The 18,558-nt window shown below is 40.9% G+C and overlaps 1 protein-coding gene across 2 annotated transcripts in view; it reads left to right on the top strand.

Annotated features, from left to right (window-relative positions):
- Positions 1–7,832: 7,832 nt before the first annotated feature.
- CTNNAL1 (catenin alpha like 1) overlaps positions 7,833–18,558 on the top strand; it is a 62,279-nt gene continuing 51,553 nt past the window's right edge. Inside the window, exon 1 of one of the 2 annotated variants that reach the window (XM_034664235.1) lies at positions 7,833–8,027. In XM_034664235.1, coding sequence (XP_034520126.1) covers positions 7,905–8,027 — 123 coding nt within the window. In that variant the 5' untranslated portion in view covers positions 7,833–7,904. The remainder of the gene's footprint in view (positions 8,028–18,558) is intronic. The other variant, XM_034664236.1, reaches the window with a different exon arrangement.

The raw sequence follows: 18,558 nt of genomic DNA, 5'->3' as shown, positions 1-18,558 counted from the left end.
TTTCTCCATACCCAGGGGAATATGGAGGAGAAAGCGTTCCTGAATATCAAAGGCATCCCATTGGAAAACGTTTGAAAGTAGAAATAATTTTTTTTTCTAAACCATTGTCTCATAGTCAGTGATAATTAGCTTAAATTCATTCTGATATTAAGAAATTAACTCCATGTAAGAAAGAGGCGACCGTGAGGGTTTTGACTGTTTATACAGTAGACTACCTGCAGATCTCTTGTTTTACTGACCTCCTACAATTATAATCCGATATCGCACCAAGTGTTCCATTTGGCCGCTAACCGACTCCTTTTTTTTAGTCAGTTGTTAGTCACTTGTTCAGTAGCACAGTCATTGAGGGTTGGCCATCTCTGGTTTCCATGCCAACCGCTGCACAGGGTGCTGTAGGGGAGAGCTCCTGTGAAGGCCTTCTCCCACTGTAAATCCTAGCCAGATCAAGTGCTTGCTAAAATGATGAATTTTGCATTAAAAGGGTTAAAAAAGAAATCAGGTTTGTTTTTGTTAATTGTATACCCGTAAGTTTATAGCTATAATTGGTACATATTCATAAGAGGCAAGTATTATACACAGTGAGTTTAGTGTGCATATACAAATTATGTTCCTCCAAAGTGTTTTTAGCTGTATAAAGTGATACTGCAAAAAACTAAACTCCAGCTAATGTATGGCTGTTGCCGGTCATAATTATTAGTATAAATACCAGGTTCTGGGAGAGGAACTTGGAGCGCTAAGAGAATAGTTGGGGACTCCCCAAATGGGCAGTGATGTAATATCCCCTAAAAAATCAGTCCTACACACAATCCTCATCAGGAGACCGGAACTGCACTGGTGTTCCAGCAACCGGAGACAGACTCCAAAGGCCAACCAGCTGGGGGAGGAGCCCTCGACCAGAGAAACCTAGCCCCTCAGACAGTGAAGAGGCTTTACGGAATTTTCACAGGGCACAGAGATGACGTGGTATGGAGAGCTAGGAGTCTCAAGCTCAGGTCACAAAATGGCTTTGCCCCCAGATTCTCAGTAAGGATTTGTCCCAGAAAGGGTACGTTTCCCTAGGAACAGACAGTGCATTGATGAAGTAGCTTTAGTAAAAATGTATACCAGAAACCCTATCACAAGGTCTTACATTTTTATAGCTTTATTAAAGATTAGTTTTAAGTTCACGTTCACTATTTCAGTGTAAACTGAATGGGGGAACGGGAGAAGATGAAAGTCTCCACACGTGCTCGTCTCTCTTCTGAGAATAAGGTATAGCGTTTTTAGCATAAACTNTTCCAAAAGCAGAACTAATCATTCTCTCTTTTCTTCTTACAGGACTTTCCAGGGTATTTCTGATGATCTGAAATCTTCAGTAGACTGACATGGTTTGCACCACAGTGATTTCTGTAGAAGGTTCACTTGATAGTGAGTTCAGCTCAGCTGTGGCCTTCTGTCCTTTCATCTGTGCCTAGCAAGCAGAGCCCGGGAAAGAAGGAGAACCCTCCTGGCCTTCCATACAGAATGCCTGGACAAGAGAGAACTTGCTGTGGGTTGCTTTGCCTTCTAAAGCACAGCTTTAGAGCTTAGAATTGTGGTTTGCTCACTTACCTGTTGCTAAGATGGCTTGAAAAGTTTCAGTTTATACACTGGTACCATGGTTCACGATTTCCCACTTTGGTTATCTATATTATTATAATATGTATTTACAAAGTTATTTTAAGAGTCCTGAACTACCTGCTGTTAAAAGTATTCACAGTGTAATTTTCTCCTGGTTTAAGAAATCTGTTCTTCAACTTTTTTATGACCGTCACTTTTTGATGAACAGGGTTTTTCACTTCTGAATATGTAGTTGCTTGAGCAGGAAAAGGAGTCTTCTACCCTTCTACCCACTCCCCTCTGTAAATGTAAGGCGGGTGGCTTATTTGAAGGTCACCTAGTTGTGTGTTGCAACCACAGGAGACACAGAAAAACAAGCTCCTCCTCCCCTTTCTCCTCCCTCCATCTGCCATTACACTCTTGCCAAATTCTTAAAACTTGGTTGACCACTTTGAAGTAAAAAACTTAGTAAGCTGCTGTTCATGGTAACAATAGGACAGAAGTCATGTTGTGGTTCAGTTTTCCTTTCCAAATGCTTTAAGTGAAAAATCTCAGGAGTCGCAGTTCACCGAGTTGTTAAATGTATCCCTGTTTGCTTATTTGGAATTCTGCCAATTAGTTACTTATTAGCAGTAGAATGTTACATTTAGGCAGTATTTTTCCATCACTTAGCACAGCGCCTTGCACAGAAGACTCTAGACGAAGGCGTGTTGAATTGACTTTCTAAGTCTCCCAGACATCACAATAACCAGCATAGCGCTTTGCATTTTTCAAAGTCATTCTGTGCATTTTCTTTCACAGTCACTTTCCGGCAGCTTTTGTACAGCTTTCTGTTATTTTGTAACACTTTCATACAGACGGGAAAACTAAGGTTCAGAGAAATTTAGTAAGATCTTCCTGACTTCACAGTCTGCAAACTCTGCTGTGCTGTAGCATTTCTTCCAACCCCTTATGCAGTTTTCCCAGTGCTTGTCCTACAGTTAATGACAGGCTGGGACTAGAATCCAGCTCTTAGCTTGGTGCCCTTCCCACTGTAGAAAACAATCATCGGGCTATTTCTCCATACCCAGGGGAATATGGAGGAGAAAGCGTTCCTGAATATCAAAGGCATCCCTTTGGAAAACGTTTGAAAGTAGAAATAATTTTTTTTTTTCTAAACCAATGGTTTTTCTAAACCATTGTCTCATAGTCAGTGATAATTAGCTTAAATTCATTCTGATATTAAGAAATTAACTCCATGTAAGAAAGAGGCGACCGTGAGGGTTTTGACTGTTTATACAGTAGACTACCTGCAGATCTCTTGTTTTACTGACCTCCTACAATTATAATCCGATATCGCACCAAGTGTTCCATTTGGCCGCTAACCGACTCCTTTTTTTTAGTCAGTTGTTAGTCACTTGTTCAGTAGCACAGTCATTGAGGGTTGGCCATCTCTGGTTTCCATGCCAACCGCTGCACAGGGTGCTGTAGGGGAGAGCTCCTGTGAAGGCCTTCTCCCACTGTAAATCCTAGCCAGATCAAGTGCTTGCTAAAATGATGAATTTTGCATTAAAAGGGTTAAAAAAGAAATCAGGTTTGTTTTTGTTAATTGTATACCCGTAAGTTTATAGCTATAATTGGCACATATTCATAAGAGGCAAGTATTATACACAGTGAGTTTAGTGTGCATATACAAATTATGTTCCTCCAAAGTGTTTTTAGCTGTATAAAGTGATACTGCAAAAAACTAAACTCCAGCTAATGTATGGCTGTTGCCGGTCATAATTATTAGTATAAATACCAGGTTCTGGGAGAGGAACTTGGAGCGCTAAGAGAATAGTTGGGGACTCCCCAAATGGGCAGTGATGTAATATCCCCTAAAAAATCAGTCCTACACACAATCCTCATCAGGAGACCGGAACTGCACTGGTGTTCCAGCAACCGGAGACAGACTCCAAAGGCCAACCAGCTGGGGGAGGAGCCCTCGACCAGAGAAACCTAGCCCCTCAGACAGTGAAGAGGCTTTACGGAATTTTCACAGGGCACAGAGATGACGTGGTATGGAGAGCTAGGAGTCTCAAGCTCAGGTCACAAAATGGCTTTGCCCCCAGATTCTCAGTAAGGATTTGTCCCAGAAAGGGTACGTTTCCCTAGGAACAGACAGTGCATTGATGAAGTAGCTTTAGTAAAAATGTATACCAGAAACCCTATCACAAGGTCTTACATTTTTATAGCTTTATTAAAGATTAGTTTTAAGTTCACGTTCACTATTTCAGTTGTAAACTGAATGGGGGAACGGGAGAAGATGAAAGTCTCCACACATGTGCTCATCTCTCTTCTGAGAATAAGGTATAGCGTTTTTAGCATAAACTTCATGTCCTGTAAATCCTTCTTCAGTTCCAAAATTCCTGTCACATTCTGTGTTCCTGGAAGTGATCTGTCACACTGCCTGAGATACAAGTCTTACTTAGGTTTAAACTTGTGAGGATTCCTAACATGCTCTTCCATTAGAGGTAGTTAGCTGGCAGAATTTTCCTGTGATTTGTGAGACTGCTGTGGATTGACTCTTGACAAGGAGAGGATTACCCAAGAAGTGTTCTGGAGGCATGCTATATTTAAACAAACTCAGAGCCTTTGGAAACAGCAGCTGTTTATTCCAGTTAAAGAGCTGCTAAAGGGCTTGCAGATGAGGTCCTCTGGCTAACTTTGGTCTTAAATTCCCATTGTGACCCTACTCATACCCCTAGTTCCCCCACTGGTTGTACGAAGTGCTTCAGGATGTGTCACTACTGGGCAAGAAATACTCAGAAATTCAGGCCATGAAGAGTTAGATTAGAGCAAAAGACAGGCGAGCTCTCCAGGGCTCTCAACCTCAGGGTTTATAGGAAAAACCCCTTCAGAACTTCCCATACTCTAGTCCTGACTGGCAGTTTCCTGTAGGGGTCTTCTAAGACCCTTAAAAGAGTATTACAGTAAGCATTTCATATTGTAGATAGCCTCTGGCAGTATACTTCCAAGTGTTAGTTCCAGCTGAGCAACTTTTTTTTTTTTAATTTTTGTCCTTACACATTTGCCATCAAAATATATTCATTAATTTATTAAGGACCTACAAAAAAATATGCTAACTGAAACCACTGAGCTGGTGTTTTTTTTTTTTTTTGATAGTTTAATCAAGAGAATTGTAAATCAAGATGTTCTGTCTACTAGTCATAGAAATTCTGTGCTAGAATGGGCCTGGTATAATTAGGTGATCCTGTCATTTTCTAGGGGAGAAAACAAATCCATAGATTAAAGTGGCTTTTCTAACACACACACAGTCAATTAGTAACAGAATTCTGAGTGGAATATGGTTCTTTTTTTTTTTTTTCTTAGCCCATTGTTCTACGTCTCTTTGCTTTCCCTTATAGTTGAGCAGCTTTTGGAAAAATGTATTCCTTATAGCAGTAGTTCCAAGGGATGTTATTAGATGTTATAAGAGACAAAAGTGTGCATGGGGGAGGGGACTCCATGGTCAGTTAAAATTGAGGAATGCTGAGTTTATTTTCTTTCTGTAAGACTTCTAAGAGTTTTTAGCGTGCTGTTATATATTGTGAATTTATGAAGGGAGAAATTGTGTTTACTACACTTATTTGACCTTAAACTGCAACACCCCCCCCCCTCCTTTTAGCAGAGCTTCTCCAAGGACTACGGGTCCTTTGGGAAAGATGCCTCTCAAGTAAGTTTACAGCTCTTTTAGGAGACATCCTTAATGGAAATTCTGATTGGTAAATCTGTTACCATAGTATCACATAAACTATAATAAATCTCAAAGTTTAGTGAGATACCAGAAAGAAAACCTATTTGCCGTTCAGAGCTATACGTAAAGTATAGAGATTCTTTTCCACCTATGGTGTGTAAAACAGTATTTGTGTTTAGTTTTTCAAGTTTTTCAAGGATCTATTAATGTGCAAATACAGTGGTGATATATTGATATTACATTTTAATAATGCTTTTGTATGTCACTTGATAGTTTTCAGACTTTTCGTAACAACCCTGTGAGGTAGGCAGGCGTTAAGTATTATTGGATGAGGCACTGGAGGCTTGGGAAGGTTTTTTTTTGTGATATTTCCCTTAAGTTTATACCACAAAATGATGGAGCCAGAATTCAGTGGCAGAACTTCTGACTCCAAGTCCAGAGTTCTTTACTCCATACCTTGTTTCTTATTTTTCTTCTGGCTTTATATCTTACAATGAAAGGTGTGGAAATGAATCTTAAAGTAGCATCATTTTGGCTTGTTATCAAATCCTATTTCTTTTTTATTGCAGTGACCCAGAAGGTATAACTCTCATTATAGCTTTCCCAAAGAAAGTGCCACTTGTTTGGGTGACTGGAGTATATTTCAAATACCATTTGATTCGGAAACCAAGCTTGGATATATAGTTGTAATTGCTTCTGTAACTTCTGGAAAAGATATCCTCTGCATTCTCAGGCAAAGTAGAGATGGTTTGAAAGCAAAAAAGTTTATTCAAATACGACAGTACATATTCTTTATTCTCACACAGATGCTTACTTCTTAGCTTTAACTTGCTTTGACGAACTTCTAATGTAACTTCTTTGTAAATGTGAAATATTTATATTTTGAAATAAAATTACTAGTGTTGAATGAATCAGGTGGTAAACTTAGTCTCATTTCTGTGGAGAAATTTGATCTTCAGTGGGGTGAAACTTTTATGAATACATCCATCTGTCTCCTAGGCACCAATGGCTACACTGAATTTTTATGAAATATGGGCAGCTTACATAAGAGAAGATGTGTCTGGAGAGTGAATGTGGGCACCTGAAAGAGGTGAAAAGGTCCAAAGCTGAGGCTGGAGCCTTTGGTGCACAGGGGAAGATGGCCTTGTGGTAGACAAGGAAGTGGTAAGGTGAGTGGTTGGGGAGTAAGAATTCAAGGAAGAGAAAGTTGGTTAAAGGAACTGCACATTTTGAATGAAGAAAACAAGCCCATATTATGGCCATCTTCAATAGCAACGATATCTGTGCAGCCCCGGCAGACGGAGCTAAACTCCCAAGTGGGAGTACCGAGAAGCACATTTCAACAGTGCTTGGGAAAGAGCCTCTGACACCTGGAGTTGGTGGTATTCAGCTCATCAATCTGACATGGATGGAGAAATAATCCTGGCAAAAGTGAAAGGGTGGACTCGCCAGCCTCAGCTTCTATTCTACTCCACTGGTTGCTTACTGGCAGATATGTTCACAAATACTTCTCCATGCTTCTCAGTCTATAGCTTGAGCTGAGGACCCCCTCACAGATTTCGGACAACCTCCTTTTGTATGTGTTTCTGACAGCCTCCTTTTGGCTTTGCTTCTGGAACTTCTGGGGAAAGGGGTGTTCAGCTCTCCCTCCCATCTGATCATGTTGGGGCTCCCTGATTCCTAGCAGTGAGTTTAGTCAGAAATATACATTAATGATCTTTTCAGTCAATAAACAGCCTTTAGGAAACTGCTCTGTGCTAGGCCCTAAGGGAAAAGTAATTCTGAAAAGTAGTTTTAGGGGCACCTGGATGGCTCAGTCAGTTAGGAAGCTGACTCTTGATTTCAGCTCAGGTCTTGATCTTAGGGTCATGAGTTCAAGCCCCCCTTGGGCTCCATGCTGGGTGTATTAAGAAAAAAAAGAAGTAGTTTTAAAATGTAATAGTGTTGAACAGTAGGTAAAAGCTTTTCCATATGCTCTAGTCAATTTCCTTTTGAAGAGTAATTTTAAACAGTACCCTGAAAAGAACCCAAATCCCTGCCTCCTTGCTAAGTACTCAGGCACTCCTTAAGACTGCATTATCAAATGTTTCATTCTCAATCCAGCCCAAATTGTGAGAAAGATAGGGTCGGAAGAGGAGCCAGGGGGCAAGTGGGACCTTCTGGAAAGCTCCAGAAAGACGCTTTACGCGTAAAATTCCATTCTCAGGGTAAAAGACCCTTCCTAACAGACTTTGATTCTGCTCCACCAGTTAGCTCAGCTTCTAGAAATCCTCGTGGGAATTCGGAGTTAAGACGAGTCACCTACCAGGAGGACGAAAAGCTTTGCTAGAGATGGTTGTCTTCGTCCCGGTAGGAGGCCACACAGCCCTTCGAGGCCCGCAGGTGTCTGGTGTGATCCGTCCTGGCGGGGGCGAGTCGGAGCGGAGAAGTGGGACAGACGCAGCGGGGCTGCAGGGCAGACCCTAGACTGGAGCGCGTGGGGGCGTGGCCGTCCGGGGGCGGGGCCCGGCTGGGCTGGGGGCGGGGCCTCGGGCGGCGCGGTTGCTTTGCCGGCTGCCGCGGGCGTGCTTGCTGGCGGGCGGCGTCCCGGCTGCGCGACGGGCCGAGGGCCATGGCCGCCTCTTTGGGCCCGGCCGGCGTTGGGGGCGCCGGCCCGTCGGGCTTCGCCTACGACTCGGGACTGGAGATCAAAACTCGTTCGGTGGAGCAGACGCTGCTCCCGCTGGTCTCTCAGGTAAACTGGCTCCCAGCGCGGCCCCTCGTCTCCCTCCGGCCGCGGCCCGCGATGGCGGCGGCCGCTCGCACTCCCCGAGGTCGGGTCGGGCCGGGCGGGAGGCAGCCGCTGCCGCACATTCCGCACCAGGAGTGTGGCGTCGGGTCGGGCCGCCTGTCTAAGGCTTGGGCACCGGACTCGGTTGCGGCTGCGGCGTTTGGTCTGGACCATCCGAAATCCGGCCGCGAGGCCGAGTGGGCTGCGCGGCAGGGTAGGCAGAGGGGCGGGGAGCCCAGTGGGGACCCGAGAGCCGGGCAGGCAGGTGCGCCGCCCGCCTGCCCCGCGCGACCCGCCTGGAGCTCCGGCGGCCCCGGGCCCAGCGAGGGACCCCGCGCGGGCTCCCCCGAGGCAGAGGGGACCCTGTGGGGGCCCACATGTTCGCATCCCCAGTCTACACCCCGACTGCTGGCCACTCCGGCCGGGGCATTGCTGCCGGCCTCCAAGTCCAGCGTGCTCTCCCCGAGGCCTTTGTCCCTGTCCCCTGCGCGTGTCGGCTCGCTGGGCGCCCATTCACCCCTGGCCACCCTGCCTGCCCCTTAACCTGCCGCTTTTGTCTGGCTTCGGAAGAGTGCAGCGAAGCGCTGTCTGATAGTTAATCCGGATGCACATCTTTTTGCCAAATCCCGTCTGGGATGTATGCTTTATTGTATTTGTTGGTCATAACAGAAGTCTGGAATCAGCTAATTGACGCGCTGAGTTTTAGAGAAGTTTTTGTTACTGTGAGCCGAGTTATACGCAGCCTGAGGGCTAGAATTCCTCGCTTCGATCTGTTGTAATGTGCCAAGCACTGTGGGGAGTGAAGAATTCTGTGCCTTCAGGAGAGCGTTGGCGATGTGTGACTCACAACTAGATTGTAATGTCTTGATGACTCACGCTAGTATTGCCAAGACTTTAGAGGTAGAAGGAATCTTAAAGGTTATCTGACTCTAAATTAAAAAATTCTTTCTTATAGCATCCTTACACCTGGTCACCAGTCTCCTGCTTAAACATGTTCAGTGATGGGGAGCCTGTAGCCGTTCCATAGAATTTTAAATGCTGTCTTTTTTCCGTCCCAGTCCTGCAAATATCTGAAAATAGCCGTCACACATGTCCCTAGATTCCTGTTATGCTGATTAAATAAACAGCTCCCCCCTTTTTTTAATTCTTTTTTTTTTTTAAGATTATTTATTTATTTATTCGACAGAGATAGAGACAGCCAGCGAGAGAGGGAACACAAGCAGGGGGAGCGGGAGAGGAAGAAGCAGGCCCACAGCGGAGGAGCCCGATGTGGGGCTCGATCCCACAAGGCCGGGATCACACCCCGAGCCGAAGGCAGACGCTTAACCGCTGTGCCACCCAGGCGCCCTCCCCCCTTTAATACCTGTGCGCACTTTAGCTTGGCTAACGGAACAGGAATGAATACACCTGACACTCCTCCACCCCCTCGTCCTTCCCTTCCATGTCTGATAGAGGCACTGACCAGGGGGAAGGAGTGCTAGGATCTGTTAATAATGTCTACACTGTCTCCTCTCCCCCCAAAGAATGTCACTACTACCACTAATACAGCCACAACCCAAAATGAGAAATACTGGAGTATTTTAAGAGTGCACTAATACAGCCACAACCCAAAATGAGAAATACTGGAGTATTTTAAGAGTGATAAGAGAGTGGTGGAGTTCAACTTGACAGTATTTTATCCATTTATTTAACAATACATGTGTTGCTTACTATTTATGTTAGGCCATGGTCTAAGCACTTTATAAATATTAACTCCTTTAATTCTCATAACAATCTTATGAGGTGAATCTGTGTTTATTCTCAGTATATGGAAGAGGAAACTGAGGAATAGTGAGATTAAGTAATTTATCCTGGGACTTTGAACTGTAAATGTCGAATTAGCATTTGAACCCAGGCATCCTGTTTCCAGATTCTGTGCTCTTAGTTACACCATATGCTGTGTTCTCTTTAGAGATTAGAAGCAGTGATGAGGTCAGCTAGTAAGAGATACAGAGAAGAGAGTCCACAATGGAAAAACAAGGTGGAAAGTAGTTGTAATCTGGAGAAATGGTAACTTTTCACAGTATTACTGCTAAAAATGTATCAGTCCTACAGCTCTGCATTGTGTAATTCTGGGATAAGAGAGGGTGGAGTGGAGGAGGAAATGTGTGAATCTATGAATTGTGTGAATTGCTGCTGAGAGTTAACTAGAGGTCAATGCCAAAGGGGGAAAATGCCGGCTTTTTTTTTCCTTCCTTGTTAAAGATTCATTCAGGGTCATAGTTGAGGTTCTGCATCCCACGTGTTATGTATCCATAGCTGTATCGTTAGCACAGTACCATAACTGACATTCCTAATGAGTGCCTGTACTCAACAAATAACAGTTGACGTTGTTTAAAATCAAGAAGTGAATAAAGCATGGCGAGAATACTGCTAACAAAGCAGGAAAGTGTGGAGTACAATTTAGAGTGATTTTTAAGTTTCAGTGACTATTAGCTGATTAAAACTTCAGCTTTCTAGAATATTCATGTCCAGAAGTCTCATTTTTTTAAGGATGCTGCATTATTATTCAACTCATGTTGCACCATTTTATCCACAAGAATATTTTAAGTAAGCATGTATTGTGTACTTACTAGCTGCTCCTTGAGGAACTTGTAGTCAGGTTGGGAGACAGGACATATACAAATTAACACGTGCCAGTTGTCTAATGAATAACATCAATAGTAAATGCTCTAAGAGCTCAGAGAAGGCATGGATGAGTCAGGAACGATGCCATAGAGGAGACGGTCTTAAGGTGAGCAAGTAAGACTAGCATCATAAAATTTAGTGAGTTTTAAGCAGATATAATCTAACCTCTTCTGACTCTACAAGTAAAGAGTTCTGAGTTACTGGCCTTATTCTAGCAACGGATGATTGAGTTAGTATTAGACAAATGTGTACTATTTTCTGTATTCACATATTACAAGAGATACATGTTCTTATCAGTAGATGCAGAAGAAACATTCAGTTAAGTCCAAATTATAATCATGATAAAAACATTTAGCAAACTAGTAATTAAAGAAAACTTCCTTAACCTGATGAAGAGTATCTGCAGAAAACCTACAGTTAACATCATAGCAACAAGTCAAATTTAAAATAAACATTTCCTGGGGCTCCTGGGTGGCTCAGTCTGTTAGGCATCTCACTCTTGATTTTGGCTCAAGTAATGGCTTTGGGGTCTTGGGATCAAGCCCCGAGTCGGGCTCCATGGTCAGTAGGGAGTCTGCTCGACCTTCTCTCTCTCCTTCTGCCTCTGCCCCTCTACCCCATGCTCTTTTGTGCTCTTGCTCTCTCTCAAATAAATAAGTCTTAAAAAAACAAAACAAAACATTTCCTTTAAAACCAGAAACAAGAGGAGGGATGTGTGCTATTGCAGCTTTTACTCAGCACTGTACTGGAAATCCTAACCAGTGCAATGAGACAAGAAGTGAAAGGTGTAAAGAGAGAAGGAAAAATCAAAAATCTCGAGGGTCTACAGATAAATCATAAAAATGAGAAGGGTAGGTAAGTTCACTGAATATAGGATACTAAAGTCAACTGCATTTTTCTACATTAATAAAAAATAAAAGGTAATTCTAAAAAAAAACCACTTAGGATAAAAACTACAGCAAAAAATGAGGTTCCTAGGAGTATACACATAGCAAAAGAGATGCTAAGCTTTGTGAAAAGATTTTTTTAAATTCTTATATTTTTTTAAAGATTTTATTTTTAAGTAATCTCTACACCCAACACGGGGTTCAAACTCACAACCCTGAGATCAAGAGTCCCATGCTCCACACACTGAGCTAGCCAGGCACCCCAAGAATTTTGAAAATTTATTGAAAGCCGAAGTAGATCTAGATAAGTGGAGTAAAGTACTGTGTTCCATGACTAGATTGACTCAGTGTTATAGACATCAATTTTCCCTATTAATCTATAAATTTTATACAATTCCAATGAAAATTTCAACAGGATTTTTTGAGTAGAATTTGATAAAAAGTAATTGTAATTATATGAAAGAGCACGGAGCCAAGAATAACCAGAAGAGAAACAAAGTGGGAAGATTTCAAGATGTTATAAAGCTATCATAATTAAGGCAATAGACCACTGAAAGGAAACAGAGAACCTAGAAATAGGTCCACACATATGTGGAAACTTGATAAATCACAGAATTGGCACTGCTGGTTAGTGGGGAAAGGAAAAACTTTTTAAAAAGGGGCTAAGACAATTGTTATCTAATAGTAACACATGAAATTGGATCCCTGTCTCACACCAAATACAAAAATCAATTCTAGAGAGATTAAGGACGTCAATATGAAAGTGAAAACGTGTAACACTTTTAGAGAAAAAAAAAACTGGGCAATATCTTCACCACCTCATGGTGGGAAGTGATTTTTTAATAACTGAAAGTAAAAATTCTAAGCAAAGATTGATAAATTTGACTCCATTAGAATGAAGAACCTCTGTTTATCAAAATTAAAAGAATAAGCCATAAAGCGGGAGAATATGATTGCTACACAAATCACCAATAAATGACTGGTGATACCCAGAATAAATGAAAGACTGCAATGAATCAAAAATAAAAAGATCACCTGTTAAAGATAGGTAAAGATAAATAGTCATCTCATGGAAGAGGCTAAAAAAACATAAGATGTTCCATTTTATCAGAAATCAGTGGAGTACAAATTAAAACCACAATGAGAACAAGTTGGTGAGGAATGTGGAGCCAATGGGAATGTCAGCTCTGGAAAACAGTTTGATGTAATCTAAACTTGAAGGTGGGTATTACCTATGGCCCAGCAATTCTACTCCAAAATCTAAACCCCTAGAGAAAGTCCTGCATGTGTGTTAGAGACCTGGATTGGAATGTTGATAGTTTTTTGTTTGTTTTTACTTCAAGTGGCCCCAAACTGGAAACTACCTAAATCTACCTAAATGTCTTTTAACAGTAGGATGTTTAAGTAAATTGTGTTATGTTCATACAATGAGATACAACGCAGCAGTGAAATGAATGAACCACAGCTATAATTATCGGTATGGATGAATCTCAAAAACATAATGTTGAGTGAAAAAAAATTAAAGGCTCAAAAGCAGGCAAAATGAAACCATATATCATTTAGGGATATAACATCTGTGCAGTAATAATAAGGAAGAGATGAGCACAAAATCAGGATAGTGGTTTCTTCTGGGGAAAGGGAGGCGGGTGATGTGGAAAGGTGATGTGGGTTGTCACAAGGCGTGTGGGTTGTCAGAGGTACTGGTAATATTCTGTTAAGCTTGATGCTGGGTGCATATGTCTTCCATTTCTTTACACTGTGCGTATATATGTTATATATATTCATTTGTTATATATTTTCTAATTCAGACAGTTTAAAGTGCCTTGGTTTTGGGGTGCCTGGGTGGCTCAGTCGTTAAGCGTCTGCCTTCAGCTCAGGGCATGATCCCAGGGTTCTGGGATCGAGCCCCGCATCGGGCTCCCTGCTTCTGCTGGAGCCTGCTTCTTCCTCTCCCACTCCCCCTGCTTGTGTTCCCTCTCTTGCTGGCTGTCTCTCTCAGTCAAATATATAAATAAAATCTTAAAAAAAAAAAAAGGGTGTGCATCAAATATATAAAAATAAATAAATAAATAAAAGTAAAATGCCTTGGATTAGGTCCCAAACACATTTTCTGCACCTTCTTTAATAATCATTTTGTTCTTGGGGCACCTGGGTGGCTCATTTGGTTAAGTGTGTGCCTGCGGCTCAGATCATGATCCCAGGGTCCTGGGATTGCTCCCTGCTCACCCGGGGGTGTGCTTCTCCCTCTGTCCCTCCCCTCTGCTCATGCTCTCTCTCTTTCTCAAATAAATAAAGTCTTTAAAAAAATCATCATCATCATCATCATCATTTTATTCTTCCTGTCAAAATGCCCACTCCCAGTCTTAAAATGTTTTTATCCAAGGAAGGGAAGAGGGATGTCTGCCACATACTCCACCCTAGTGTGGAATGTTATTCTACCACCCACTAGTCTTTTCCTGTCTGTGATAGATTTACTTCGTTCACCATTGTACAGACCCTTCACATTTCTAAGGTAGCTCACCTTGTCTTTCCGTTTCTTTCTGTACTGTCCTGTAGGCTTTTCAGGATCCTTGTCTTATTAGCAGAAGATGAATAGACTATGTATGGGGCCCTCTTTGCTGATTTGTGTATGTGAATATATGTGTTTTTTTACTTGCAAACATAAAACACATAAAGTAAGTGAAAGTGCCCTTTTTCCTGATTCTTTTAAAGCATCTCCCGTGATTTTATGTGTTTTCTTCCATACTGGTTTCTATAGCTAATTAGCTTATATATATATTTTTTTTTTTAATTTTTATTTATTTTTTATTTTTTTATTTTTTAAGTAGGCTCCATGCCCAGTGTGGGGCTTGAACTCACAACCCTGAGATCAAGAACCACATGCTTTACCGACTAAGCCAGCAAGGCACCTCTAATTTTTATATCTAATTATTTTGAGAACTCACTAATGAGTTAAGCCCAGAGACTAATTTCTCTGTACTAGCCTGGCTCCCTTATTTTTTGGGTCCCAGGGAATTAAGCCATTGTTCTTTTATCTGGGCTACTACCATCTTTTTTTCTTCCTGGTCGTCACTAGCTTTCTTGCTTCCCCACAAAATAAGTAAGTAAACTAAGAAAATCCATTTCACTGAAGAGATTACTGTGAGCTATTCTAGAAAATAAGAATAACATCACAAACATGAGGAAAGAAGAGAGATTCTAAAATGTAAACTGTAATATATAACAATTATGTGATGTTTACTATATACCAGACACTATTCTAAATACTTAATTTACTAATGTATTCCCCACAATGACCTTGTGAAATGGGTACTATTATTCCTGTTTTTATAGATGAGAACATGGAGTTACAGAAAGGTTAAATGACTTGCCACATTGTCACATGACAGAGCCAGAATTCAAACCCAGGCAAAGTAAGCCAGAGTTCATGTTCTTAACTGCTAAGATATATTTTGTTGGAGATTGGTACTTCTTGACACCCTTTGTTAGAAGGTATCAAATAAGCCCTAGTTCTTATTCTTTTATTCCACAGCAGAATTTTTCGATGTGTCAGATGCTCTTTCTTCCCCATGGGATGCCTTTCTGCCCTCCTTTTTCCAGTTCATTCACACATACTCTAGACTCTGGGGTCAGGGCATCTTCAGGTTGTGAGTCTCAATTTAATATGCCTCCTATTTTTGTAGAATAATAGCTAAAATTTTATTTGGCACATATAATATACAAGGCACTCTCACCAACTGTCTTTTCCCTGATCTTTAGCATAATCCTGAGAGGAAGGAAGTGGTGTAGTTACTAACAGCATAGGCAACTTACTCCCTTTGTGACCTTGGGCAAATTCTTTACCTCTTCAAGGTTCAGGTCTTTATCTGTAATATGAGGGTAATAATAGTATCTGCCGCATAGAGATGTAAGCATTAAATGAATTAACACGCATAAAACTCATAGGATAGTGCCTGAGTGTTAAATGCTATCTAGTCTTATTCTTCACATGACAAGAAAATTGAGGTGTGATCTCAATTTTGTAAAACTGTGTGTTTATGTATAAAACAAGACTGAGAAAAATTATGGCAAAATGCTCACAGGGTTGTGTGATGACGAGTAATTGTTATTTCTTTAGTCTTTCCTATTATTTCCTCTTTTTTTTTTTTAAAGATTTTATTTATTTATTTATTTATTTGACAGAATGAGAGAACATAAGCAGGGGGAGCAGCAGAGGGAGAAGCAGGCTCCCCACTGAGCAGGGAGACTGACATGGGGCTCCATCCCAGGACCCTGGGAGCATGACCTCAGCAGAAGGCAGACGCTTAACTGATTGAGCCACCCAGGCACCCCGTTTCCTATTTTATAAAAACAATCAACATGTATAACTTTTTGAACCTCCCTTTAAAAAAGTTTGAGAATAATTTAAGGGTATAAATCGACCTTTAATGAGGAATTTTCTAAATTGACTTGGCTCCTGTACATGTCCGTTTCAGATGTATACCTGTATTTGGATTGAATATTTTCTAGCCTGCTTTGAGTAAAAGGAAGACAGCCACACCTAATTATGCACTGGGGAAGATGCTTGTAGTGAGACAAAATGTGTGTTTCAGAACTGGACGATAGTTGGCATTTTAGCCTAATTGATGATCTCTTCTATATAATTGAAAATGTAAAGCTTTTGATAATAAATACAACTTAAACAACTTTTCACTCAAGAGTTTCTTTCAAGTTAGTTGTTTGGAATAGTCAATGGTGATTAAGTCCTCTGTTCTCCAGGTGGTTCTAAGAGTTCCTTAGGGTTTGTCTGGTGTGGGGAAGGATCAAAGACTCCTAAGGATTACACACACACACACACACACACACACACACAGAATAAACGAATTCAGTAAAGTTGCCGGATAAAAAATCAACATGCAGAAATCAGTTGTGTTTCTACACACTAACAACAAAATATTTGAAAAAGAAATGAAACAATCCCATTTACAGTAGTATCAAAAACAGTAAAATACCTAAAAATATATTTAATCAAGGAGGTGAGGGTCTGGAACTGAAAACTGTGAGACTTTCATGAAAGAAATTGAAGAAGACACAAATAAATGGAAAGATGGCCCATATTCATAGATCTGAAGAATTAATATTATTAAAATGTCCATAACACCTAAAGCCATCTATAGACTCAGTGCAATCCCTATCATAATTCCAAAAGCGTTTTTTCCCCACAGAAATAGAAAACAATCCTAAAATTTGTATGGAAGCACAAAAGACCCCAACTAGCCAAAACAATCTTGGAAAAGGAGAACAAAGCTAGAGGCAACACACTTCTTGATTTCAAATTATACTACAAAGCTGTTGTAATTAAACAGTATGGCACCAACATAAAAACAGACACATAGTCTAATGAAACAGAGTCAAGAGGCCAGAAATATATCCATACATACATGGTAAACTAATATTTGACAAGAGAGCCAGGAAAAACCAATGGAGAAAGGATAATTTCTTCAATAAGTAGTGTTGGAAAAACTGGATCATCGCATGCAAAAGAATGAAACTGGACCCCTATCTTACACCACTCACAAAATTGACTAGAAATGGATCAATGACTTAAATGTAAGACTTAAAACTAAAACTCCTAGAATAAAAGAAGGACAAATCTCCTTGACATTGGTCTTGGCAGTGACTTTTGGATATGACACCAAGAACACAAGTAACAAAAGCAAAAATAAGCAATTGGGAGTACATCAAACTTAAAAGCTTCTGCATAGCAAAAGAAGCAATCAACAAAGTGAAAAGACAGCCTACAGAATGGAATAACGTATTTGCAAACCATCTAGCTGATAAGAGGTTAGCATTTAAAATATATATAGGGAGCTCATACCACTCCATAACACCAACAACGAAAGTCTGATTTAAAAATGGGCAGAGGAACTAATTTTTTTTTTTTAAGATTTATTTGTTAGAGAGAGTGGGAGTGGGGTGGGGAGGGGCAGAAGGAGGGGGAGTGAGAGTCTTAAACAGACTCTGCACTGCCCAACACAGAGCTCGATCTCATGACCCTGAGATCACTACCTAAGCCAAAACCAGGAGTCAGATGCTCAACCGACTGTGCCACCCAGGTGCCCCCGAACAGACATTTTTTGAAAGAAGACACACAAATGGTCAAAAGGTTAACAAAAATATGCTCAACATCACTAAACATCAAGGAAATGCTAGGTCAAAACCACAATGAGATATTGCCTCATACCTCTTAGAATTGGCTATTTTAAAAAAGACAAGAAAACAAGTGTTGGTGAGGATGTGGAGAAAAGGGAAGCCTATGTACTGTTGATGGGAATGTAAATTGGCTCAGCCACTATGGAAAACAGCATAAAGGTCCATAAAAAATTAAAGATAGAACTATCATATGACTCAGCAATCCCACTTTTGGGTATATATCCTCAGGAAATGAAATCAGGATCTTGAAGAGATATTTGCACTCCCATGTTTATTGCAGTATTATTCACAATAGCCAAGATATTGAAACAACCTCAGTGTCGTTCTATTGATAAATAGATCAAGAAGATGTGGTATAAATATACCATGGAATATTATTCAGCCATGAGAAAGAAGGAAGTCTTGCCATTTGCTACAATGTAGATGGACCTTGAATGCATTATGCTAAGTGAAATAAATCAGACAGAAAAGGCAAATACCAAATGATCTCACTTGTTATGTGGAATCTACAAAAGCCAAACCCACAGAAACAGAGAGTCGAACAGTGATTGTGGGGGGCTGTGTGGTGGGGAAAATAGGGAGATGTTGGTCAAAGGGTACAAATTTCCAGTTATAAGATGAATAAGTTCTAGGGGTCTGATGTACAGCATGGTGACTATAGTTAAGAACTTTGTATTACATACTTAAAAGTAGCTAAAAGGGTAGATCTTAAGTGTTCTTACCACCACCACCACCACCAAAAAAAAAAA

This window comes from Ailuropoda melanoleuca, chromosome 7 (genome assembly GCF_002007445.2).
Source record: "Ailuropoda melanoleuca isolate Jingjing chromosome 7, ASM200744v2, whole genome shotgun sequence".
In the NCBI taxonomy this organism is placed as follows: Eukaryota; Metazoa; Chordata; class Mammalia; order Carnivora; family Ursidae; genus Ailuropoda; species Ailuropoda melanoleuca.
Note: the sequence above shows the minus strand (reverse complement) of the source record. Positions and strands in the feature narration are given on the sequence as shown.